This window comes from Palaemon carinicauda, chromosome 2, assembly GCF_036898095.1.
Source record: "Palaemon carinicauda isolate YSFRI2023 chromosome 2, ASM3689809v2, whole genome shotgun sequence".
Lineage (NCBI taxonomy): Eukaryota > Metazoa > Arthropoda > Malacostraca > Decapoda > Palaemonidae > Palaemon > Palaemon carinicauda.
This window is the reverse complement of record NC_090726.1, coordinates 128,927,041-128,954,763: the sequence shown is the minus strand read 5'-3', so window position 1 is coordinate 128,954,763 and position 27,723 is coordinate 128,927,041. Positions and strand designations below refer to the sequence as shown.

Sequence of the window (27,723 nt, the reverse complement as noted above, 5' to 3'; positions counted from 1 at the left end):
TCATCATCATCGTCTTCGCCATCCCCATTCCCTAAGGCGATAATTTCCGGATCATCTCCCTTCTCTTCTTCCTCCCTCACCTCATGCTCCAACTCCTTCACATCCAAATACTCCTCGTCACTGACGTCATCTAGCTCCAGACCATCCTCAACATCACTATCAAGCTGTTCTAATAGTTGATTGATGGCATCGATGCCCAAGGAATATTTCTTGCTTGCCATTTTGATAACTGCAAAGAATTAGAAAAAATTTGAAATATGCATTCGATGGAAAATGGATCCCATACCAATATATCTCAGGCAAAAAACAATGTCGTGCATGGGTAGCCAGATCATTTAGACACACTTTCCAACACTAAAAAAATGAAACTTTGTTGACACTATTTGCCAATTTCTTACGGAAAAATGACTTAGCCAAAAAAAGCAAAAAATTGAAAAAGGGGCATTCGAGGAAAAATGGGCCTCGTGCTAATATACGGCATCTCAGCTAAAAAAAATATCATGCACGTGGTAGCCAAACCATCAAGGCACACTTTCCGACGAAATAAACATCTAAATGAATCAACACTATTTGACAATTCCTTACTACGTAATAACTTTGCAAAAAAATTGAATAAAACGAGAAATTGGCAATCGCAGGAAAATCGAAAACATAGCAATATATACGGCATATCTGGCAAAAAAAAGGCAGGCATGGGTAGCCAGATCATCTAGACACACTTTCCAACACTAAAAAAATGAAACTTTGTTGACACTATTTGCCAATTTCTTACGGAAAAATGACTTAGCCAAAAAATGCAAAAAAATTGAAAAAGGGACATTCGAGGAAAAATGGGCCTCGTGCTAATATACGGCATCTCAGCTAAAAAAAATATCATGCACGTGTTAGCCAAACCATCAAGGCACACTTTCCGACAAAATAAACATCTAAATGAATCAACACTATTTGACAATTCCTTACTACGTAATAACTTTGCAAAAAAATGAAAAAAACGAGAAATTGGCAATCGCAGGAAAATCGAACACATAGCAATATATACGGCATATCTGGCAAAAACAAGGTCAGGCATGGGTAGCCAGATCATCTAGACACACTTTCAAACACCAAAAAAGCAAAAGTTTTTCGACACCATTTGCCAATATCTTACGGAAAAATTACTTAGCCAAAAAATGCAAAAAATTGAAAAAGTGGCATTCGAGGAAAAATGGGCCTCGTGGTGATATACGTCATCTCAGCTACAAAAAAATTCATGCACGTGGTAGCCAAACCATCCACCCAGACTTTCCACCACTGATAACCTATACAAGTTGCACCATTCTACGACAATTTCTTACTACGTAATAACTTTGATAATTATGTAACTTACCTGATTCAGGTATATTCGGTCGCGCTCGACCCCGGGGCGTCTCAGAAAAGTAGGAAGGCGAACAGCTACAATGAAGCACGTCTGGACCCAACTGTGGCGTGTAGGTCGATCACCCAGAAATTCGGTCACGGGGGTGAGTCACGCAAGAAAAACGGGTTTTTTAAATACGCACGGGGTCGCGCACAACCCATCGTACCTGTCCAGGGTTAAGCACGGTGTATCTCCCGCTTTCTCTCGGTGTTTTGTTACTATTTCTGGATTTATCATGCATTCTCCAGCATCTTCGTCCTCTGGAAAGTTGAGTATTTAATCTTTCCTGTTTATAATTTTTAGCTCCATTCTCACAGTTAAATTAGCATAATTTAGATGTGTTTATCGGAGCATAGTCATTCACCGGAGGCGCCATTTTGGATGCTGTCGTACGCCATAAATGCTTTATTTAGTCAGTAGTACGACGTTCCCGGTATTTAGCTTTAATGAATTAAAGCTATTCAGGCAAATTATACTAGTGAAGATAAGATCATGCACGTATATTTCCTTTTCTGTGAAATGTTTCGATCGTATACAATAGGGTCTCGGTGACGTAGCGTAGACGAGATCCCAACTCGTATTGGGCTAGCCTAATGCGTATTAGTATACTTTCGTACATTATCCCTGTTTACCCTCTTGTATCAATTCAGTCGGAGATAGCATATCTCCTAGAATTACTAAAGTAATTCGATACTTGTCTCTTTTAGAGATTTAAGGGTAAACACTACTTCCCTCTGAGTGCCGCCACTAGGCGACAACCCTATCTTGGTCTTGCCATAGAGTAGTGTACTCCGGCTGGACTAGGCTAGTGTTTCTGTCTTCCCTCTTTGCCGGTGAGTATCCCGGCTTTGAATTACGACAGTAACTCAGAGTATTCAGTCTTGTTGTCGGCAACTCTATTGATGGGGGACTAGTCATTTCCCTACCGGTTTACAGTTGCAGCCATAGGAAGCCCGGCTACCTTAGCCCACAACCGAAAGTGGTAGTACAATTGCAGCCACCTTCTCCCTTGTGGTCTAGAAGACATGTCTTATATCTGGCAAGGTCTTAGGCTGAGGAATCGTTATTCCTCTGCCGCCCAAGACGGAGCCGGTATAGAAACTAGGTTTCTGTGTTTGTGACCGATAGTAGGAGGCAGACGTGCTGCCTTCTTTCAACACAAAATATAAGACCCTTTCTGTCCTTTAGTGATGGCCTAACCGTCACAACATCTTTGGCCGGTATTCTACAATCTCCCCGCTTGCCGGGTGGATTGCGATGCCGGCAGGGCTCCTACAAAGGCGGCTTGATTGCCACTTCGACCTTCCCCCTAACGGAAGCAAGGCTCCGGGAAAGGTTGTGCCAGCCATGACTGCTGCCGGTGGGAGCCCCTTATAACTTTGAGTATTCTTCAGTCCTCTCTTGGACTGCCATCCACAAATCCTGGAACCAGTAGAGCAGCCGGCAACAGATCATGTGGCTGGATGGAAGTTAGAATGATTACGTTCCCCCCTTACATTTGAATCCTCATTCTGGAAGAAAGCAGCAGGGACAGTAGTCCCTACAACCCTAGTTTTTGGGCTCAGACCATGACGTCCTGATGGAAGTTCCTTCTTAGTAGCTTCCTAGGTTATATTTGACTACAGTGATATATCCCAGAGAATTTTACTAAAGGTATCCAGAATTCTAACTCCTGGAGCGAGTATCCCTTATATTTCTAAAAGGGATATGGCATAATATCAGAGGACGTATTCTCGACACGTCACATAGCTATCTACACCCCTAATAGCATTTACGCTTCGAGAGGGGAAAGTGGCAAGAATTATAGGAGAGCCGTTATTAAGGCAACACTCCTACTGTACTGTAATTGGGCGCCAGCCCGCCTCTGCGTGGCGCCATCTAGTCATTCTTTCTCTTGTAGCACACTAGACCGGTGTTTATCCCGTGTTATCTCTCGCTATTTTGGATTGTTTTGTTGCGATGATGTCTTCCCCAGCCTCATCTGCCTCTGGAAAGTTAAGTATTATCTTTGAATTGTATAAATTTAAGCTCTTGCCAGTTTTTTCCTCGATTTAAGATCGTAATTAACGTAACAAGAGCTGTTGCCAGCCGGATGGCGTCATGGACGCGATCGTTCTTTGCATGTACATTTAGTTAGCCAGAACGACTTTCCCGGCATTCATCGCTTTAATAACTTTTAGCTATTTGGCAAATTAGCTAGGAATTATTATTATGCCCTTGTTGTCGTGGATTTGGCAGAATTATGACCAAGCTCCACGAGTACTAGGCTTCGTAGCCCAGGCACCTACACTCTTCATGCATGTTATAACCTTCCTGGTAAAGTTTTATTGAAGCTCAGGCAATATTTTTTACAATTAAGATATTACTGCATAAAAATTTTCCTCTTCCAAGATAGTATACAAGAGAGTTTCGGTGACCGTTTCTCATCTGCGCCTAGGCTACCAGCCTAGTGGCTTTAGTATACCTTCTTACATACCCCCAATTGCTCTTGTATCGTCTTTTAAGTGGAGACTGACACCTCCTATACCTTTACTGTCGATACCAATCTCCCTGCGAGATTTAAGAGAAATTCCTCTTCCCTCTGATTAGCCTAGGCTAACTCCGGTTGGCTTTGCCTTGAACTGTGTTCTGGTAAATCTTTACTGGAGTGTTCCAGTTTCTTTCTCTCAACCACTGAGTCAGTTTTGAGCCTGGAACGGGACATCAGAGTAGAATGTCTGTCATTGACAACCGTCCGTCTTGGTGAAATGATTTCCCAAGTCAGGTTAGGTTGCCAATGCAGGAGGCTAGACCTCCCTAGGCCTTACCCTGGAGGCGTTATTTGATAATTCCTCCTTCCCATGGCCTAGCAGACAGTCCTGTGTCGGCAGGTCCTAAGCCGAAGAATTGAATTCTTTCCTTGCCTAGGGCCTTCGGCACTAGATTCTGTTCCCCCCTTGAGACAGCGACCTGTGTGCCGCCTCCTCACTTTTCAGACTAACCCAAGCTGGGGAATTGGATTCCCCGGCCGTTAAGGTTGTCTTTACTATGGATCAAAATCTCTTAGGTTAGGTAGTGCCTTCTAGGTGTTACCTCACCTACAGGACTCTTGCCCCTCCCCTGCTGTCCCTTGGTGTTAGCCTAGCCCTCACACATCCTGACCATCATTCTTCAATCAACCCTATGGGTAGTTTGCGGAATTGGCTTGAGGTTCCCTGTCTCCCGCCGGCTGCCGGCAGGGATCCTCCCCTTTTCTTAGAGTGTTCTTCAGTCCTCCCTTGGACTGCCTTCCATGATCCTACTACCAATATAGATGGGCTATGGTTGGATGGAAGCCCGAATATAATTCCCCCTTCCATATGAACCCTCATTCTGGATGAAGGTCTGCAAGGCTGAGCCTTTGCTTTCCCCCCATCCATGCTTTTCCTTTATCTTTCATCAACCCTGGGCCAACTGCCGGCAGCCATCTCGGACGTCTGTCCGCCGTCAGTTTGCTCTGCCGCCGCTTGCCATGGGGTACCGTTGATTGGCGACCCAACGGCAACAGGCACACACTCTGGCCGGCCGCCGGCAACTATGTTGACTGCCGGCGGCCGGTCATCCAAAGTCTGCAGACATTTTTTCCGCCGGCTGCCGGCGGGTCCACCTTGATAGAGGGACCTTCCGGCTGCCGGTAGCGGAGCAACTGCTGGCGACTCCCCGGCCCTTATCTTGAAGGCAGTACACACCTTCAACAGCTCAGGACAATGCCGGCGTATGCCGGCAGGCACAAAGTACTGACGGCAATGGTCTGTACTGTAGCCTATACAAAAATTTTTCCAACCTACAAGGTGCTTCATGGGCAGCCTATTGTGAGACCACCACATCTAGAGAGCGATTCTCTGTGCTTAATTAATGGATGATATCCATTATTAAACAATCCCCAATATTGAACCTGGAAGACAGTGTTAAGATTACACTTCATATCCAAGGATATTATCTTCCCATATAATTCGTCAAGAATTTAATGTTCAATATTGGAGGAAGTCATAGCAATGGGCTGGACAAGAGGCACATGTGAGTGTCTCCCTTTTTTCGAGCTTACTCTATCCTAAGCTAAATAAAATTTTTACAAATCTGTATGATGAAATCTGAGATTTTCACCGAATACTTATATGCTTTTCTTTCTTTACAGGAGGAGCATCCCGAGTGCGGGAACCATTTCTGCAAGGTCCGCAGTAAGAGCTGCGGCCATGATATGTGCAGGACCCACGCGCGCTGCGCAATTACGAAGGGATCTCTGAAGTATTGGGACCCACAGGTATGTACCGTTTGTGACAAACTAGTAAAAGAGGCTTTTGATGATCAGAAGTCCACAGAGTCAAGGGATGCAGCAAGAGATACGCTGCGAAAATGAGTCAGAGGTTTTCAGAAGAACACCTCTGGCCCATATCTTCCTAATGAGAAGATGAGGGCTTGTCTGTTCCCTAGGGCATCTTCGAATGCAATTATTCCCCAGGCTCAGAAGGGCCATGTCCCTCAATTGGAACAGATGGACCCACATCTATCTGTTCCCGCCAACAAATTTCCTGCTGAAGGTCCTCAACAAGCTGAGATCCTTCAAGGGGACAGCAGCAGTGGTGGCCCCCAAGTGGCCCAAGAGCAATTGGTTCTCTCTAGTGATAGAACTGAGGCTGAGGCAGTTTCCTCTACCGAACCCAGTTCTATCCCAACTGGTTCAGAATTGACTGTCTTCGCTTCATCACTGAGAACCCGAAACCTTCATCTCATGATTTTCTCGCCTTAGCAGTCAAATTTGGGATCTCGAAAGACAGTATTGACTTTATAGGAGAATACAAGTCAAAATCAACCAGAAGATAATATGAATCGTCTTGGAAGAAGTGGGTCTCTTTTGTTAAAGCAAAAATGCTGACGGAAATCTCGATAGACTTCTGCCTGTCCTTCTTCATCCACCTTCACGATCAAGGCTTGGTTTCCACCACGATAACTATGTGTAAGTCAGCTTTGACTAGACCTCTTTTATACGCCTTCCAGGTGGACCTGTCCAACGAAATCTTTCAACAAGATTTCGAAGGCATGCGCTAGACTTAAACCAGCAGCCCCTCCGAAGCCCATTTCATGGTCTTTGGACAAAATCTTGCACTATGCTTTGAACTTGAACAATGAAGATTGCTCTCTAAAGGATCTAACACAAAAAGTGATATTTTTGTTTGCCATAGCCTCAGGGGTAAGAGTTAGTGAAATAGTAGCCCTTTCAAGAAACGAGGGCCATATTCAGTTCACAGAAGAGGGAGAACTGAATCTATTTCCCAATCCTACCTTTCTCGCCAAAAACGAGCTACCCACCAAAAGGTGGGGTCCTTGGAGAATCTGCCCTCTGAAGGAAGATGTCTCTCTATGTGCAGTAGAGTGTCTAAAGGTCTATCTTCGAAGAACTTCAGACTTCAAGGGAGGACAGCTCTTCATAGGCGAAACCTCAGGATCAAACTTATCCCTGAAACAACTGAGGGCGAAGCTCACCTACTTTATTTGGAGAGCGGATCCTGACAGTACACCCACAGGTCGTGATCCAAGAAAAATTGCTTCCTCGCTGAACTATTTTCAGTATATGGACTTTGATAGACTCTGCTCATACACAGGTTGGAAATCCTCTACAGTCTTTTATAAACATTATGCGAAGCAAGTGCATGAACTCAAACATTTTGTGGTGGCGGCAGGTAGTGTTATAAAACCTGTCGCGTAGTGCTGGGATGAACAGTGAACTGTTTGGGACTTTACAGTTATGGGTGAAAAGATGTTAACACCTTCAAGTGTAAAACCTTTTATTAAGGGTTACCCTGGTGCCCCTAGGACTGTTCTTTATAGGTGTAGAATCATACCAATAACACCAGTGCCGTGTGTACATTTGTACGCTGTGTTTAAACTCATCCAACATCTACAGTGAAATTATCTTAATAATTTTACAATAATTTTGAGTTGCCCTGTTTTAATACATATTTCCCCCTTACAGGTGAAATATATATATATATATATATATATATATATATATATATATATATATATATATATATATATATATATATATATATATATACCTTTAGAATGTTGGATATGATTCTAATTTAATACATCGTTGTTGCATTTATGTTGTCGATACAAATAAATATAAAAAATGTATTTGCGTCTTATTCGCCCCGTAAGTAGCTGAATAAAACTACCCAGAGTTTTTTAATTATTTTTTCCTGAAATAATATAGAACACTTGAATCTGCTTATATGTGTGAACATACTTATGGTAAGTTAATTCCATTTGTTCCAACGTATACAAACCTTCTCGCTTCTATAGTCAGAGTTGACAGTTTCCCTGCAGGGGGTAGGAAGCCCTAAGCTCGTTCCAAGCTTAGCGTATATGACGAATAACGGTAGCGTCATATATTTATGTGGTCTGGGTGACCATATATAAGCTGAATCAAGGCTAAGGCACTTATACAAACCCACAGATATGGTACTTTCATGTAATTCTCAGGACGACATGGCTGAGCCCAAAAAACGGATTTTGAAGCAAAGCTAAAAATCTATTTTTGGGTGAGATAGCCATGTCGTCCTGATGGACCCACCCTCCTTTTCTAGAAAAGGGGCATACATATGTAACAAATCCCCACCCAAAACTACTCTATCGGTAGCCATCCATGCTTAATTGCAACAAGGAATGAGTTGCCATGTGTGGCGCTGTAGTAGTACAGGAAGGGGATCCACCGGGTAACCTTGATGACAGCTCCCCTTCATTTTCGCCACTCTTCCCCCTCAGAGCGAAAACTCTATTCGGGGTGAAGATTGCCATGTGTCATATCAAGAAATACGTCCCCTGATATTATGCGATATCCTTAAGAATTTTCTTGAGGATACTCGCGCCAGGAGTTAGAATTCTGGAGACCTATGGTCAGTTCTCTGGAGGTATTACTGTAGCTAAATATCCCTTAGAAAGGTGCCTAAAGGAACCTTCCATCAGGACGACATGGCTATCTCACCCAAAAATAGATTTTTCGCTTTGCTTCTAAATCCGTTTATTATTGATGTTGTTGTTGTTGTTGTTATTATTGTTATTATTACCAGCTAAAATACAACATAAGTTGGAAAAGCAGTATGCTACAAGCCCAAGGGCCCCAACAGGGAAAAATAGCTACACGAGGAAAGGAAGCAAGGAAATAAATGACAGAGAAGTAATGAACAATTAAAATAGAATATTTCAAGAACAGTAACAACATTAAACTAGATCTTTCATATATGAATGATAAAAACTTAAAAGAAAAGATTAAGAGAAAGAGAAATACGATAGAATATCATGCCTGATTGTACCCTCTAGCAAGAGAACTCTACCCTGAAAGTGTGGAAGACCATGGTACAGAGGCTATGTCACTACCCAAGGCTAGAAAACAAAGGTTTGATTTTCGAGTGTCCTTCTCATAGAGGAGCTGCTTACCATAACTAGAGTGTCTCGTCTACCCTTCCCAAGAAGAAAGTAGTCTCTGAACAATTAGCTTGCAGTAGTTAACCCTTTGAGTGAAGAAGAATTTTTGGTAATCTCAGTGTTGTGAGGTGAATGAAGACAGGGGAGAAAGTGGGAAGAATAGGTCAGACTATTTAGTTTATGTGTAGGCAAAAGAAAAATGAGCTGTAACCAGAGAGAGGTATCCAATGTAGTAATGTCTGGCCAGTCAAAGGACCTAATAACACTCTAGCAGTAGTATCTCACAGGAAACTTATCAGCTTGAGCAGGCCTTCTTCTTTTTCTTCTTCTTCTTCTTCTTCTTCTTCTTCTTCTTCTTCTTCTTCTTCTTCTTCTTCTTCTTCTTCTAAAGCTTTTCCCACTATGCAGGGTCGCTATTTCTTGAAACCCGTTTCCAATTTCTTCTGTCTTCGATCTCCTCCACAGTGAGATCTTTCTCCTCCGTATGTGCTGTTATACACTCCATCTACCTTTTCTTTGGTCTCCCTCTCCTCCTCCTACCTGGAACATCCATCTCCAACAACCTATTCCAACATACTCCTGGTCTCTCCTCATTACGTACCCAAACCAGCGGAGTCTCTTTTCTTGGATTTTCTTTGACACCTCTTTAACCTTAGTTCTTCCTTGAGTAGGTCTCAAACTCGTATTTAGCAGATTGCCAAGTAGGGAGGTTTGTAATGGGCTACCACAGCTTGAAGACATACTTCTAATTGAAGGACTTAGGTTTATATCACTAGAAAGAAATACAAATTACTAAAAAAAAAAATTCACATTAATGTTTTTCACGTATTGGACAGGTTTTGGCTTCGCTGATGTTGAAAATTATGTTCCTTGTTCTCCAAAGACTGTTATGAGGATTGCTAGCATCAGCAAACCACTAACTATGACACTATTAGCTAAATTATGGGAAGAAGGCAAAGTGGATCTGGATGCTCCAGTGCAAAAATATGTGCCATATTTTCCTATGAAGACAGTAGATGGAGAGGAGGTAAGTAATTTTAATTGAGAGCACAGTAAGTAAATACAGATTTTCAAGAATCATTATCTATCGTTGCTCAAAATAGGTCTTTTGGGTAAAAGACAGATGTCAAGACTTTTGCCATGTTCTCAAAATAGGTCAATAGGGTAATTGACAGATGTCAAGACTTTTGCCATGTACTCAAAATAGGTCAATAGGGTAATTGACGGATATCAAGACTTTCCATGTTAACTAATACTGTACCTGTATGTAATTCTTAAAACAAAATTAACTTTTCAAGTAAACCCCATTACTTTTACATAGATTTTCTTTTATCTCTTGAAAATGCCCATACTCTTCATTATTATAAAGACGAATCCTCATAATTCTATCTAGGGGTTGATTCCTCATCGCAGGTCCAATATTTACTGTACTTGTTCCGTAACTGGAATGCAAACCACGCTATTTAATAGGGGTATTACTTTCGGCGTAGCTGGAATGACGAGCCATTAATTTCTAACGAGGGTTAACTACCCATACCGCTAGTTAGCGGGGGTAGGGGAGGGTAGCTTGCTACTGCCCCCCCCCCCCCCTCACGCACCCGTGATTGAGCTCACTTTTGCTTTTGGCTCGGATGGTGAACGGATGTTGCCGCTCTTCATCCTCGCTGAATATTGGCAGCCATTAATGACTTTTGCTTTTTCTTTTTCTCTTAGTGTGTGTTTGTGAAGTTGACTTCTGCGACCATGCGCACCTGCCCTGGACTCTCCGGCCACCCTTGTGGGACGTTTATGTCGGCGGTGGAGACTGATCCTCACACCCTTTGTCCTGTATGCAGAGGTCGACGTGTAATAGTGTAAATAAGTGTAATGAGGGTAGGGAGTGGTCTTCCTCCCAGTGGGAGAGGTTTGGGCGATGGCAGAGGAAGAAGTCCAAGCGGGATATTTCTCCTTCGAAGATTCCTTGGAAGGAAGAAAAACCCAAGGCCTCTTCTTCTGTCTCCCGACCCTCATCCGAAGCTCCTACTCGTTCGGCCTCTTACGAGAGACCGTCGAGTAGTAGCGTAGACTAAGTTAATGTCGGCCAACCCCGGTTCTTGAGAGATGATGTTGCTTCCCTTAGCGAAGCAGCCCCACCTTTCCCCCCGGGTGAGGCCTTGTCACTAACCCCTCTCTTACAGATTTGGTCTTCCTTGGGGCTTACGGGTCCGCCCTTCAAGGAAGCTTTGCTACAGTTCATCCGCATGGGTGCTTCTGTTAAGCAGTCATCGTCGCCATCAGAGGTAGATCCTCTGACCCTCGTCGACGTTATTGTGTCATTGGTGTCTCATACGGTATCATCCAACCCCTCTGCCCCTCTGGACTCTCCAGCGGTTGCTGCCGACTTAGCTTCCCCCGTTCCTGAACATCCTTCGAGGGGGGAACTAAGTCCAACGTCTGTCTCTCCTGCAAGTGTTTATTCCCCTCAGGGGAGATCACTTATAGACTCTCCTCTTCGGAGGACTGCTGCAGCGCACGGTCAGCTTGCTGATCCAATGGCCCCCAGAGGGCGCATTCGTCCAAAAGCACGCATTCCACTTCGCCTTAGAGGTCTCCCTTCACCAGCGGTGAAGAGGCGCCTCTTTGATTCATTGTCGTCGCAGCCGTCTCCTGCAGAGGAGCCTCCGCTGCAGTCATCTGACCTTCATCCATTGATCGTCACTGCTCCTGCCACTAGTCCTGTGACTTCGGTCCTGGACCTCTCTGCTGATCGTTCGCGATCCCCCTCGGTGGATGCTCGCTCTTAAAAAGGGCGCATCGACCATCCATCCTCCAGACCTGCCAACCTGCCATCACCCTTCCTGTCACCGGTAAAGCCTATCGTAGCTCTACCAAAGTGCACAGCTGCGTGCCATCGCCCTGCAGCTCGCCAACCTACGGGACTTCAGCACTCACCAGCAGCTTGTCAGCACTTTACAGCGCTTCGGCGCGCCCCTTCACCTGCTCGCCCTCATAGAAGGCAGCAAGATCATGCTCCTGTGCGTCAGCACTCTCCTGCGCGCTAACATTCTCCTGCGCCCACACGCCCACGTTCACCTGCTCACCCTGCGCTCACACGCCCAGGGTCGCCTACGCGCCAGCACACTACAGCGCGCCTGCACTCCTGCACATCAGCAATCTTCTGCGCACCCTGCGCCTACGAGCCCCCGATCTCCTATATGCCAATGCCCACCTGCGTGCCAGCGCTCTCATGCACGCCAACACTCACCTGCGCGCCAGCGATCTCCTTTGCGCCCATACTCTCCTGCGCGCCAGTGCTCTCCTGTGCACCAGCCTGTGCGCCAAATACCTCCCGCGCGCCAATACTCACCTGCGCGTCAACAAATGCTTGCGCGCCATTATTCTCCTGCGCACAAACACTCCGTAGGTGAAACAGCTGGTACAATGCAGCTCTCACCTGCGCGCCGGCACTCTCATGGACATTCGTGCTCTCCTGCGCGCACACACAGAGACATGTGCACACGCCACCACGCGGCCGCGCGCTAAGTTTCACATGCGCACGTGTGCCAATACTCTCCCGCGTGTGCCAATATTCTCCTGCGCGCGCACACACGCCAACAGGCACAGGCGCAGGATCTACACCCGGCAAGGTCACCATGCGGGAGAAGGGAAACAGGCACAAGCAGAGGGGTTCAGGATCCCTAAACTGCCTTTTAAGGCAGACCCACCTATTACGGAGACTCCTCGTAGGGAACCTTCGGTCCCTTTCCCTTTAGGGGATCTGTCTGACAGTGCATCAGTCAGTCAGCATCCTTGGTTCAGTACCTTAGTCAGAGCTGTAACACAGGCCTTCAAGCCCGTCCTGTCCGACCACTCATCAGAGCAACCTATAGGTTTGGACTCAAGACACATAACCATGGCTTCCTCTACCCCTTTGAAGAGGAAAAGAGGAGTTTCCGACGCGGTCACTTCCCCGAGGGTGAAGCTGACTCCGTGCAGACCTTCAAGGCTAGTCCCTTTAGTGTCTCCCCAGGGATACTCTCCATCCCTGTCTGATGAAGACCATCCTACACCAAGGGAATCACGCGAGGAGAGACACTATTCCATCCCACCATTGGAGGAAACCTCCTTTCACATGGAGAGTTCACCTCAAACTGAGACCAGGAGGGACATGACACTCAGGCCTTCGATATTGGAGTCTTACCTCCTTCCTTGGAAGGAGTCCAAAGACTCCAAGACTCTGCCAAAGTCCTCCACCAAGGCTAGAATGGAGACAGCCAGCCACTCAAGGAATGTCTGCGACTCACCCCAAGAAGAGCTCTTGGGGATAGAAGGAGACTTCGCTGCGAGTCCAACGTCAGGAGGAGACCAACAAGAATCAGAACATGCATTCTGGCAGGTTCTGACTCTAATGAGGGATCTCAATGGGTTTTCCGACCTAGAGATACTCCATCGGGAGGGCAAAGACACGGTCTTAGACCGCGTCTTCGGCACTCAGAAACCCTCAGAGACCAGTGCAGCCCTGCCCTGGTCTCAAGGGTTGAAGAGTACCAGGGACAAGATCACCCAACAGCTCTCCGAGTTTGCCTCCTCCAACCGTGCCGGCTCTGCGAACAAGCTCCTCCCAACTCCTCGCGTGAAGCAAAGGAGGCACTTTGAGATCCTGGAGGAACCCAGTTCAGCTCTTCCACTTCACCACTCTCTGGAAGACCTAACCAGAGGAGTCCCTCTTGAGAAACTCTCCAGCCAGCAGGTCTTGTTCTCGGCAGCCAAAGTCCTTAACCAGGAAAAGGTCACTAAGTATGCGATGCAAGCTACTTCGTGGCTGGACATCTGGTTAGGGACCTTAGGTATCCTGATACGATCCGACGATTTTTCCAAGGAGCGTACCAGGAAGGCAATGTAGACCTTTTTACTCTCAGGCACTCGCACGATTGAGTTTCTTGCCCACCAAGTTTCGAACTTGTGGGCAAACACTATCTTGAAACATTGAGATGCAGTGTCTGAGAGGTTCCACCAACAGGTCCCAAGCGTCGAGATAAATAGGCTCAGACATTCCTCCCTAGAGGGGGCCCATCTGTTTGAGCCTAAGGACATGGAACTTGCTGCTGAGAGGTTTAGGAAGTCTCATCGAGACTCCCTCCTCCATATGGCTTTTTGGGCACGGGCCATGTCGTCCTGATGGAAGGGTTCCTTTAGGTAGCTTTCTGAAGGATATTTGCTACAGTGATACTCCCATAGAAATAAACCGAAGGTCTCCAGGATTCTAACTTCTGGCGTGAGTATCCAATTAAGGATATCGCATAATATCAAGGGACATATTTTTTACATACGACACATAGCAATCTTCACCCCGAATAGATTTAACTCTTTGATGTAAAGGGGGAAGAGTGGCGAAAGAAGGGGGTGCCATTCTAGATACCCAATGGACCTCCTATCCGTATTACTACCGGCCGCCATTCCTTTACTTGTAGCGCTATAAGCTAGGTGTTCTCCCAACATTATCCCGGTGTTTTGTTGCAAGTTTTCGGAATAATCATCATGCGATCTTCATCTTCTGGAAAGTTGAGTATTAATTCTTTCCTGTGCATAACTTTAGGCTCCCTTCTCACAGTTATAAATTCCAATAATTTAAGTGTGTTTGGTCGAGCGTTGCCACGAACCGGAGGCAGCCATTTTATGACTGCATTCGCCCGTTACTATTGCATTTTATTTAGTCAGTATGGCGACATTTCCCGGTATTAAGCTATAATATTAGCTAGTTAGGCAAATTATACAAGTGAAGATTTTGCGTACATATATATTTTTGGGCTCAAGCCATGTCGTCCTGATGGAAGGTTCCTATTGGTAGCTTTCTAAGGGATATTTGGCTACAGTGATATTCCCAGAGAATTAACCTTTAGTTTTAAACATAAGACTTACCTGGTAGTTTTATATATATAGCTTACGTCTCTGACGTCACGGCAGACATTTCAAAACTCGCGCAAGTCACCGATTGGATAGCCAGGTGTATCACCTGTGCGCCCTAGCGAGGTACCTTGGAACTATTCCATGTTCCCTAATATCTTCCCTGCCGGCTCATGCGGCAACATCGTTGGATTTTTCACTCGCTGTAACCTGTATAATTGCAGTCATCTTGGTAATGTATAATTTACTATTGGCTTTCGCTAGTTTGGATTTATTTTACCTGAGAGTAGTGTTGGGTTATGATCGATATGTTCATAACTTGAAAGGGGTAGGATTAGGAGTTTTTTCCACCTACTGAAAAAATAACAAACCTACTTTTAAAAACATAATGGCGGTAGGTAAACACTCCGCCACCCTATGACCTCCCAATCATATGACATAATCTATGTAATTACTACGTAGTATGACTTGCATTTTCATTTCTTTTTCGATGCAGTGAATGGAAGTAAAACTCTTCTTACAAACTAAAAATAGTTAAGTTTTATATAAAAGGAATATACAGTGAACCCTCGCTACTTCGCGGTTTGACCATCGCGGATTTTTTCCATAACCCATATATATACAGTAATATATATATATATATATATATATATATATATATATATATATATATATATATATATATATATATATATATATATATATATGTATGCATGTATTTATGTATATATGTATGTATGTATATATGTAGGTATGTATATGTGTATACATATATATATATATATATATATATATATATACAGTATATATATATATATATATATATATATATATATATCTAAAGTAGGAAGATGTGATGTAGTTCTAAGGGAAAAGTATGGGAAATATGTCTGGGTAATAAGCAAAGCTCTACCTCCAGTTTGTTTCTTCATTATGATCAGAGATAAAAGTAAACAAAACATTGGTTGCCATATTTTATCGTGCTTTTTAGCGTGTTTAGGATACGCATGATATAAAATCCCCTTTAATATTTGTGCCTGTTTTAGTTTAGGGTACTGTAGTACATGCATTAAGTGTTCTGTACATTAAAGGGTAGTTTGTTAACAGTACTACGTACAAGGGAAGGTTTTAAAAGTCTGAATATACATGTTGAATAAATAGGTAAATATGGTGTCACTACTTCGCGGATTTTCACCTATCGCGGCCGGGTCTGGAACCTATCTACCGCGATAAACGAGGGTTCACTGTATTATTTTTAAGAATATATTTTTCCGATTAGTGTTCTTTATGTAGATAATCATCGATCTATTTTCAGAGTTTAGATAAACTAGCGTGCAGTTAAAGTTACGCTACGCAGTTCTCTGTCAATCGATATAGTATCACAATTACTTTGTATCGTTATTTATGAAAAGTGTAATTCTACTTGAAGACAAAAGTATTTAAGTTCTTATAATATAAAACGGATTTTGAGCGAAGCGAAAAAAGGATTTTGACGAAGGAAAAATTTATTTTTGGGCGAGAGACCTGTGCCGCCCAGTGAAATGCTCCTTTAGCATCATTTCTAAGGTATATAACTGCTAAATAATACCAGAGAAAAAATTGCATAGGAATGCTAGGTGTGAACCCAGCTCGCTCACCTGAAAGGTGTCGGTATAATGTAACAAGGGCGTGAAAATCACATGCAGAGGTCTCGTACCAATTAGATATCTCCTCGTCAACATCCCCCAAACCAAGAGGAGCCATCCCAAGACCACCACAGACCGTCGCTACCAACAAGCCCACCCACGCCAATGACGTCACTCCTCATACCACCCAAGTTTGGGTCCAACAGGGAGGGCGAGCAGAGGGTGGGTTCACTGGGCGGCACAGGTCTCTCGCCCAGAAATAGATTTTTCCTTCGTCAAAATCCCTTTTCTGGGCTCCGACCTGTGCCGCCCAGTGAAATAGTACCAGAGAAATGGTCCCAAACTTGGAACCAAAATATTAAGTGAAAAAGAAAAATTAAAGTCAAACATACCAAAAACATGATTTGATACACGTTAAATGTAAATACAAAGTATTCGAGATAAATGAGAACTCCTTACGTAACAACAAAATGCAATATAAGTATAAAACATGGGATGCAAACTGAATGTAAAATCCTAGGTTATATAGGAAAAAACATAAGCATCAAAATAAGGTCTCAACTAAGAGAATACCAGGACAAATGGATTACTGTAAGGATGAAATATAACAATCTCGAATTAATATAAGTGAACATGGGCAAAAAATATAAATGTTGAGGACTGTACATAAGGATGCAACTGAAGGGTGCAATCCTAAAGATGAACCAAACCACTGTAGGGACAATAAGTGAGGCAGGTAAGGGGAAGAGAAAAAAGGGGAGGGGGGAAAAGCAAGACCTAGTGATTAAGATTCATGATGATCAGGAGGAACCACATTTCCTGCTGCCACTGTAGCAAATTTTAGGGCTTCCAAAGGTTTCAAATAGTGGCGTTTGAAAACTGTTGGGGACTTCCAGCCTGTATATTTCGTGAGGTCATCAAATTTCATGTGATGGAAATAATTAATAGAAGTAGCTACAGCTCGAATATCATGGACATGAGGGAATGATTCTGGGTTAGCCTGTTTAATGAAATACAGAATCTGTTGTCTAATCCCTTTAAGGGTGATGGTTCCTTCGTTCTCTCTAATAAATAAGGGCCCCGAGGACTTAGTGGAAGTTCTATTTAGGTAGGCTTTCAAAGTCGTAACTGGACATAAGGATGTATCTCGTGGAAGGGGAACAATCTTTCAGGGGGACCATCTATTTTGGGGGTCCTCATTCTTTGCCAGGAATGTTTTGTCAGGGGAGAGTAGAACTTCTCCTAACGAGAGAAAATCAAAATGGCCTGGATTTCTAGACAAGGCTGAAAGCTCCGAAATTCTAGCGCCAGAGGCTAAGCTCATTAGGAATAGAGTTTTCCGTAATTATGGGATATAGGCACATGATTCATTAGGAGTGTCAGAAGCTAATTTGAGAAAATCATTCAAAAACCAGGAAACTGCGGTAGGACGAGTTGATGGTTTAAATCTGGCACAAGCTTTAGGAATGGAAGAGAGGTATGAATCCGTAAGGTCAATATTGAATCCAATCTGAAAAATCTTTTTCAAGGCCGATTTAATGGTAGTAATAGTGCTAGCTGCTAGGCCCGATTCAAATAGAGTCCTAAAAAAGGTTACTGTTAGGTTCACAGTCATTCTCTCAACCTTTGAGTCCTTTAAGAACTTGGCGAGTTTCTTGACAGCCGAGTCATATTGTCGAAGGGTGGACTCCCTCTTATCTGATTCCAAAAATAAAGTATTTTGAGGGTCAATATCTGCGCCTCTTTGGGCCGCGAATTTCATAAAGTCCATAAAGTTAGGGCACTCCGAGCGTTTGAGGAAGCGAACACAGTGCAAGTTTGTACTGTCTGTGTTAGTATTGGATTGGGGATCGGCCGGGGGCGGAGGCCCAGTTCCACCAGAAGGGGGAACCAATTGCTCTTGGGCCAGTTGGGGGCTACTAGAGCCACTTGTCCCTTGAAAGTTCTGAGCTTGTCCAATACTTTCATCAACAGGTTGATTGGAGGGAATAGATAAATCTTTTCCCAAATGTTCCAATCCAGTGACATTGCGTTTGTGGCGTAGGCTAGGGGGTCCAGTTTGGGGGCTACGTAGCACTCTAGTTTGTGGTTGGACTCTGTCGCAAACAGGTCCACCTGAAGGCCCGGGACCTGGGATAGAATCCACTTGAATGACTTGAGGTCCAGGGACCATTCCGACTCTAGCGGGGTTGTTCTGGACAGAGCGTCCACCACTACATTGCTTACTCCCGCCAGATGGACTGCTGACAGATGCAACTTGTTGGATGTTGCCAAGGAGAAAATGGCTAACATTACATGATTTATGTGTCCCGATTTTGAGCCTCCTCTGTTTAAGCAGCGAACTACGACTTCGCTGTCTAGAACCAATCTGATGTGTTGGTTTCTGGCTGGGGTCAAGCGTTTCAGAGTGAGGAACACTGCCATGGCTTCTAAAACGTTTATGTGAAGCTGGCGGAACATTGGTGACCAAAGACCTTGGGTCTTCTTGAACTGGGAGTATCTCCCCCAGCCTGTCAGGGAGGCATCCGTGTGAATGACCAGCTTTGGAGGTGGATATTGCAAGGGGACGGATTTTGTCCGGTTCTTTACCAATGTCCATGGTTGGAGCCTTTTCTTTAGGATTGGAGGGAGACGAGCTCTTTTGTCTCGATACTTCTTGTTCGCCCTGGAACGCCAAATCCGATTTATGTCTTTCAACCTGGCCTTCAGTAATATGTCTGTCACTGAGGCAAACTGGAGGGCACCCAGAATCCTTTCTTGGTTTCTTCTGGACGTCAATTTGTCCTTGAGGAAACGCTTTGTGTTTTTTGCTATTTCTCTTCTTTTGGCCGATGGAAGGCATAGGGTGTGGGAGTTTAGGTCCCATTGTAACCCTAGCCATTGGAAAGTCGACTTCGGGACTAGGCGAGATTTCGCGAAGTTGATCCGGAACCCCAAGTGTTGAAGGAATGATATGACCTTGTTTGTTGCCGTCAGGCAATTCTCGACGTTCGACCAAACGAGCCAGTCGTCTAGGTACGCTACTACCTGAATTCCCTGGGTTCTTAATTCTTGTATTACCGTCTCTGCCAGCTTGGTGAATATTCTGGGTGCTATATTTAGTCCGAATGGCATTACTTTGAAGGTGTATGCTTGTTTGCCTAGCTTGAAGCCTAGGTACGGACGAAAATGCCTTGCTATCGGAACATGATAGTAGGCATTGGTAAGATCGATGGAGGTGGTGACGGCCCCACGGGGAAGTAAGGTCCGTACCTGAGAGACGGTTAGCATGTGAAACTTGTCGCATTGAATGTAAGAGTTTAGATGGGATAGGTCCAGGATTACTCTTCTTTTGTCTGAGTCTTTCTTTGGCACGTTGAATGAGCGACCTTTAAATTTCAAGTGACGTGCCTTTGAGATTGCGTTCTTTTGAAGCAGATCGTCCGGGAACGAGGCTAACTCTTTTGTTGGGTGTTGGTAAAAACTGGTTGGGGGAGGGGGCCCTTCTATCCAACTCCACCCCAGACCTTTGGAAATTATACTGAGTGCCCAACTGCTGAAAGTCCAGTTCTTCCAGAAGATGTAGTCTTCCCCCTACCTGTGATGTCTCAATAATTCGTGGAGGGTTTACCTCCTCGTCCTCCGCGGAGACCTCGGCCTCGAGGGGCGATCCTTCCACCTCTGGCACGAAAGGTGCCCCTTGCGCCAGAGCCTCTAGTACGCTGGTATCCATGAAAGGCCCCCTGAGTCTCAAAGGTGGGGTTGTAGACCGGGGAAGCATAGGTAGCGGAGGCTAGCTGAGCCTGAGGGACCAACACGTATTGTTGTTGATGATGGCCCTTTGAGGTGAAAGGGAGGTTTCCCTGAGCTAAAGGGACCAGTTGAACCATCTGCTGGGGCTGACAGGTTCGGTAAGAGGGGAAAGGCCTCAGTGTCTTCCTGCCGCGAGATTGGGGAGCGACAGGTTCAAATTTGCGTTTAGGGACTAGACCCCAACGAACCTTGAGGCTCTGATTAACTCTGGCCGCTTCGCTGAGGACACTATTCACCAGATCTTCTGGGAATAGGTCTGTACCCCAGATTGGGGCCTTAATGAGCCTGTTAGGCTCATGCCTGATGGTGGCTTCCGCTAATACATGTTTGCGGCAGCGGCGCCTAGCTGCCAGGAAGTCGTAAGCATCCGACAACAAGGTGTGGAGCAACGACTTTGTTAGCACTTTGAAGAGGGGTTCCTCTTCATATATGAAGGATGTCGATTCCGCCATAGTTGCCGAGTTAATCGAGCAACTCAGGCGCATACGAGCCTCATACTTGAGGCGAATCAGGGACTCCGGGAGCTTAGGGAGTCTCTCAATAAATTGATTGGAGGCGCAATCAGGGCTCAGCTTACCCACAGTGAATGTCGCCGGGGCACCAGTCCAGCACTCATGGTCCCCCGGGAAAACAAGGGAAGTCAAGTCTGTTTCCCGCAGCTGCGGTAATGGCTTGTCTTCGTTCACGGCCTGCATGGCAAGGTCCATGATTTTAGTGACACACGGCGTAGGGGTGCGCTCGTCTGCTACAAACATGGTGTAAGAACTCTTAAAAGGAGTGAGTATCGTGTTGACGCACTCCAGCTCATTTAGGGTCCGAACCCAAGTGGATTGGGCCTGTTCTTTCGGGTAAATTACGGTCTCCCTAGGAACTTTGTCCAGGCGGACCAGAGCCTCCTCAGTGAGGCGAGCGAAGCCAGGGAAAGGAAACTGCAAACCCGGCGGGTAGAACTCAAAATCTTCCACCGGCCAGATGCCAAAACCCTCGATGGTCAACATCCCATCCTTAAAGGGTGCATGAATTGCCAACTTCCACGGGTTGTTTTTGACAAACTCCGGGAGTTTCGAGGCATCCGGAATAGTGTACTGCTGCTGTTGGGGCAGACCTGAGCGCATGAGACCCTCGACGAGAGACTCTTGGTTTTGAACTTTCGAGACGAGGGTATTAACTAAGGTACCCAGGCGTTCCAAGGTGTTGGAAAAGGCCGACACATCAAAAGAAGGCGCCGGGGCGCTTACCGCCAGCTGCGTAGGTTGCAAGCCGGGTGTCACTCTCGACTCCGGGGTGGGAGGAGCATGTGTGACTGGGTCCACAGGGACCTTGAAAGACGAAACTCGCGAGGACGAAGTTCTAGGGGTTCTGGCTGGTTTCGTCGCATTGGAAGACCTGCGGGTCTTAGTTAGGGGTTTGCGTGACGACTTAATCTTCGGCAACACAGGAGGGTTGCTGACATCAGTGGGGTGTCGTCCAGAGAACCCCGGAAAAGAATAAGTAGAAGATGTAGAAAAGGCCGGACTAAGGACAGGAATCTTAGACCGGGACACACTTGCCTCACTTACAGTCCTACCTGGGTCTGGCTCATCCAAGGCCATGGGTTCGACGTCCAAGTTCATAGCAGCCACGTCACTGGTGATGGATTCTCCCGGAACACCGGGGTCTTCAGAGAGGAGTTGCTCAGTGATCCCGGCGATGATAGGATCCGCCACCTCCTTAGGAACAGCCGCTGAATGTTTGGCCTTTGGATAAAGGAGGTTGCACATCTCCTCGGAGAGAAAATAGGGGTGCCGGGCCTTGACATTGCGGGCGAACCCGCCGACCCATACCTTGAGAGTCGCCAAGGCTGTAGACTTTGAAGACTGTGAACTCTGAAAGAGAAGGTACCATTACTAAGGAAGGAGAGGTAGAGAACACCGAGAAGGTGAATAAACCGAACGCATGCGTCGTCGGAGTCTCCTATGACTAATTTTAAATTAGAATATAAACGGATAGCAGGTAAACCCCGAAATTAGTCTAAGTAAAACTATAACGTAAAATAACGGTAGGAACACTTACTGAGTCCGAAGTGAGGATGGAGACAAGGTCGTAGCAGACCACACAGTTGTCGGGATGCCAGACAGTTAAATCGCCGACGTGGACCGAACAGTGGGCGTGTGACCTACACACATCATGTCCGCATGCTTGCTGTAGAACGGCCGCACAGGCTGTCATCATACAGCGAACAACCTGTAATATAAAGGATACATAAGTATCACAGATAATTCAGTATCCTACGGGGATCCCGAGTGTGCCGGGACTAAAGGAAACGATAAGAAACTTTAGCATTAGGATACTATATGAGGTTCTCCCGGCAGGGTCGGGAGAAAAGGCATACAAATTAAGTTAACTTACAATAATTGAGATTAACCGTATAGTTAATGATTAACTTAATAATAACAATAAGGGAATTCCGTGTATGGTGAAATCATTCCGGGTAAGGGTAAGGGAGATAATATCCCTTAGGCATCAGAGAGTGAACACGTAGAGATATAAGGTTAACATAACATGTTTCCGTTGGCTCCGGAGAGACAACTGAGTGAGGGAGACAGGCACCGGACCTACCGGGGTCGGGGGGGGGGGGGGGGACTCCCTACTTAAGGAACCTTAAGTTAATAAACACTCAATAAAACCATGTAATATCCCACATGGGGAATGAACAGAGAGCTCACAACCAAAGGGACAACCAAAACTCTCGATCTCCTGATGGCCAATCGAAGAGGGCGGGAATCCGGCTGTGGCGGAAGGAAGTGAATAACTCGCAAGTGTAACAGATCTAGGCTCTGATAAGGCAAGGAGTCAAATGGTATCCCGGGGAGGGATGGGGGCGGGGTCGGAGCGTACGGACGAGAGGGATCGGCCGAGAACCCGAACAGCTGACTTCATTTCTCTAAGAGACGGCAGGTATCCCCAGGGGGGATGGGGTGTATGCGGTGGCATACTCAGGCTCAGGTAGTGGGAGGAGCCCCAGAGGGGAAGAGGAATATGGGGAGGCATACTCGAGATCAGGGAGTGGGAGGAGCCAAAGAGCCGCAGATGGATACGAGGCGATCGCGAGAGGCCGAGCGAGGACAGGAGTACCAACCTGTCCGGACAGGATCTCGAGACACTAACATAACGAATGATCACAACACGGAATAAAAATAACTAGGTTAAAGCATGCAAGATAAGCTGATACAATGAATATGAGAGAGAGGGACGCAAGAAAGGCAGGGAAAAACAAAACAATGCAAGGGCACGCCCGCCAGTATGGGGAGTACCAGGGCTGGACAGGGGTGCCAACATAACACCGAATGGAAACAAACCGAATGGTAAACTAAACGTTAAACACTGCCGATCGAGAGTCCCCCATAAAATGACTAAACTCTTAAATAAGAACGATTCCAAGGAATGGTGGGAAGAGAACTAATCTAAAAATATCAGCACAAGGCGTCTTCACGGTACTGACCGAGAGGGGCGCCGCCATAACCTAACACAGCATGGGATAACCATGGTGATAACTATAATAGTAAAATAACTGTTCAAGCATCGGTAAGAGCGCAAGGTTCAAAACGAATAACAAATAGTGTGGAGGACCAAATGTAAATCGTTAAGAACGAGCTAGGAGGTAGCAAGAACTAAAATGGCCGCCGCGTCGCAGGGCCGACAACAATAGCGAAACAAATAATCATGAATAACACTAAAAGTAAGATTAATGCTACCTTCGAAAGCTCAGAAAACATAAGTCTGGTACTTAACTTTGATGAGGAAGCTTGAGAGTCCGACATCATGAGCAGAGAGGGTGTAAAAATCCAAAAAGCACAAGCGAAAAAATCACAGCAACAAAGCGAGAGCGATGCTAAATGAGGAGTGACGTCATTGGCGTGGGTGGGGTTGTTGGTAGCGACGGTCTGTGGTGGACTTGGGACGGCTCCTCTTGGTTTGGGGGATGTTGACGAGGAGATATCTAATTAGTACGAGACCTCTGCATGTGATTTTCACACCCTTGTTACATTATACCGACACCTTTCAGGTGAGCGAGCTGGGTTCACACATAGCATTCCTATGCAATTTTTTCTCTGGTATTATTTAGCAGTTATATACCTTAGAAATGATGCTAAAGGAGTATTTCACTGGGCGGCACAGGTTGGAGCCCAGAAAATCTAATTTTGGGTGAGATAGCCATGTCGTCCTGATGGAAGTTCCTTAAAAGTAGCTTCCTAGTGCATATTTAACTACAGTGATATTCCCAGAGAATTTTTACCTTAGGTACCCAGAATTCTAACTCCTGGAGCGAATCTCCCTAATTTACTCTTATAGGGATATCGCACAATATCAGAGGACGTATTCTTGACACGCCACATAGCTATCTTCACCCCGAATAGCGTTAACGCTTTGAGATGGAGAGTGGCAAGAAAAACGAAGGGGAGCCGTTATTAAGGTACCTCTCCTCCCCGTTTCGAGTCTATATATGACGTCATCAACGGCGCCATGTTATTCCTTGTAGCGATAAGCGAGGTGCTACAGATACAGTACTATTGGGAGGGGTCCTTTAGCCCTTTTTAGAAAAAGGAAGGGCGGGTCCATCAGGACGACATGGCTATCTCACCCAAAAATAGATTTTTCGCGGGGCTCAGGCCATGTCGTCTTGATGGAAGTATACCAGAGCATTAATGTATCTGTGGATTTTTTATTTTGTGCCTTGTCCTCAAGACAGAATTTCCTTGGTCGACTTAGACCTAAAGACCTATGATGTTACTGTCATACATCATTCCTTCTAATCATGAACCATGTTAGTGCTTCCTGCCCCCTACAGGGAGAGTCATACTAGACTCTGGAAAAATCTCGAGGAATACATATTACCTATGGATATCCCAGCAAATGAACCGGTATATTGGTCTCAACCTATACCTTCTAAAGCAAAGATTGTATTGAAAATTCACCAATGTGCGTATGCAATGCTGACACCTCCCCGGTATACAGAATTTTACTTATGTACCGACAAAAGGTTTGTATCCACTTAGGAACAAATATTATGTATCAGTTATCATCACATTCAGAGTATACTAGCCTGTCCTATATAAGGACTGGCCAAAATCAAGGAGTGTTTGTCTACACGAAGGAACAATCTTTCAAGATTTTCTTTTACTATCATTCAATATCCAAAGGATGAAACGTAATGCTCAACATATGTTTATTAAAATGAACCTGGGCTCTCTTCAGTTTGCCTCAGTAACAGACCCTGTGCTAAGAGCACAGCTAAAGGATGCAACCGGAGTTTGGAGAAAATATGCATCAAACGCGTGAAGAGATCTGATAAGACCAATACCGACTCGTCTACGAACGCTTCTCAAGCCGTGTTCCAAAGCCAAGCAACTGAAGAAATCGGTACTTCTTCAGTCACCTCCCCCCTCAATGACTATTCAAAAAGACGCTTCGAAGGAAGGATGGGGAGGTCATTCTCACCAGAAGAAAGTCCAAGGAACTTGGTCCAACCTATTCAAGAAGTTTCATATAAACTTTCCGGAAACCATGGCAGTACTTCTTACATTGAAGAAAGTTTCTCCTCGCCACTCAATCCACATAAGATTGGTACTAGACAGCGAGGTGATAGTGAGATGCCTGAATCGACAAGGATCGAGGTCACCTCAAATCAACCAAGTGATGTTGGCCATCTTCCGGCTAGCGGAAAAGAAGAGATGGCACTTGTCAGCAGTTCACCTTCAAGGGGCCCGCAATGTGACGGCGGACGGTCTATCCAGGCTCACGCTGATAGAGTCAGAATGGTCCCTGGACGCAGGATCATTCTCTTTCATCTCGAGTGAAGTCCCGGAACTGCAGATAGACCTCTTTGCGACAAACTACAACAAGAAGTTACATCTTTACGTGTCCCCGTACGAGGATCCTTTAGCGGAAGCAGTGGACGCTATGTCCCTCGACTGGAACAGATGGTCCAGGATTTACCTGTTCCCTCCGCACAATCTTCTATTGAGGGTCCTCGACAAACTGAGATCTTGCAAGAGGAAAGCGGCAATAGTGGCTCACAAGTGGCCGAACAGCGTTTGGTTCCCTCTGGCATTAGAACTACAGCTGAAGTTTCTACCGCTACTGGATGCAGTTTTGACTCGGCGAGTTCAGAAGTCGACTGTCTTCGCTTCATCACAGAAAACCTGGAACCTGCAGCTCATGATTTTCTCTCCCTAGCGGTGAGAAAAAGATTCGGGATATCAAGAGACAGTATAGACTTTTTAGAGGAATATAAGTCCAAATCTACCAGAAGACAATATGAGTCATCATGGAGGAAGTGGGTGCCCTTTGTCAAGGCGAAGAATCCACAAAAGATCTCGACAGACTTCTGCTTATCATTCTTCATCCATCTCCATGGTCAAGGTTTAGCAGCCAACACAATATCAACATGTAAGTCCGTCTTGACAAGACCTATTCTATATGCCTTCCAGGTCGACCTCTCTAATGACATTTTTAACAAAATTCCGAAGGCCTGTGCTAGGCTCAGACCATCAGCACCTCCGAAACCCATTTCATGGTCTTTGGATAAGGTTCTTCATTTTGCTTCAATGAGGAATAATGAGGAGTGTGCTTTAAAGGATTTGACCTAAAAAGTTATATTTCTGTTTGCACTCGCTTTGGGGGCTAGAGTTAGTGAAATAGTAGCCCTCTAGAGAGAGGGAGATGGGGGGAGAACTGAACCTTTTTCCGAACCCAACGTTTCTTGCCAAGAACGAGCTACCCACCAATAGGTGGGGTCCCTGGAGAATCTGCCCTCTGAAAGAAGATGCATCTCTATGTCCAGTGGAGTGCCTAAAGGTCTATCTTCGTAGAACTTTAGACTTTAGAGGAGGACAGCTATTTAGGGGAGAAACATCAGGCTCAAATTTATCTCTGAAGCAACTAAGGGCAAAAATCACCTATTTTATTCGCTGAGCGGATCTAGATAGTACACCCGCAGGTCATGATCCGAGAAAAGTTGCCTCTTCCATAAATTTCTTTAATAATATGGATTTCGAACACCTTCGCTCATACACTGGCTGGAAGTCATCCAGAGTATTCTTTAGACACTATGCGAAGCAAGTGGAGCAACTGAAGAGGTCTGTGGTAGCAGTAGGTAGTGTCGTTAAACCTGCTGTTCAATTCTGCAAGGAACAGTGAAATTAATTGGGACGATTAATTCAAGGGTGGGTGTGCAGTCACGGACTGTTTCTACAGACTAACCGTTAGGCCACTAAGGTGTCCTTATCAACTGTTCCATAAACAAAGGTGAACCAAGCATAAGTGCAAACACGTGTGCCAAGCGTTTCTGACGCTAGCGTGATGGAGTAGTAAGACAGACTATAATAATATTAATATTTCGATATTAAAAGTGGCGCATATATGTTTCCTTTTCAGATGAAACAATATTTTCTGTTTTACTGTGATCTTTATGCTTATTTATTTGTTCATCCACATCTTATAATTTTATAATTGTCGATTAACCTTTATATTTTTATTGATTGTCAATAAACTAGTTCTTTGTGAACCTTGCGTCTTATTCGCCTATGTTATTTTACTAGA

General features: G+C 45.1%; 1 protein-coding gene across 8 annotated transcripts in view; it reads left to right on the top strand.

The window, feature by feature from the left end:
* LOC137626877 (serine beta-lactamase-like protein LACTB, mitochondrial) overlaps nucleotides 1–27,723 on the top strand; it is a 192,853-nt gene that overhangs the window by 126,876 nt on the left and 38,254 nt on the right. For all 8 annotated transcript variants that reach the window (XM_068357871.1, XM_068357906.1, XM_068357864.1 and 5 more), the window contains one exon: nucleotides 9,679–9,869. In XM_068357871.1, coding sequence (XP_068213972.1) covers nucleotides 9,679–9,869 — 191 coding nt within the window. The remainder of the gene's footprint in view (nucleotides 1–9,678; nucleotides 9,870–27,723) is intronic.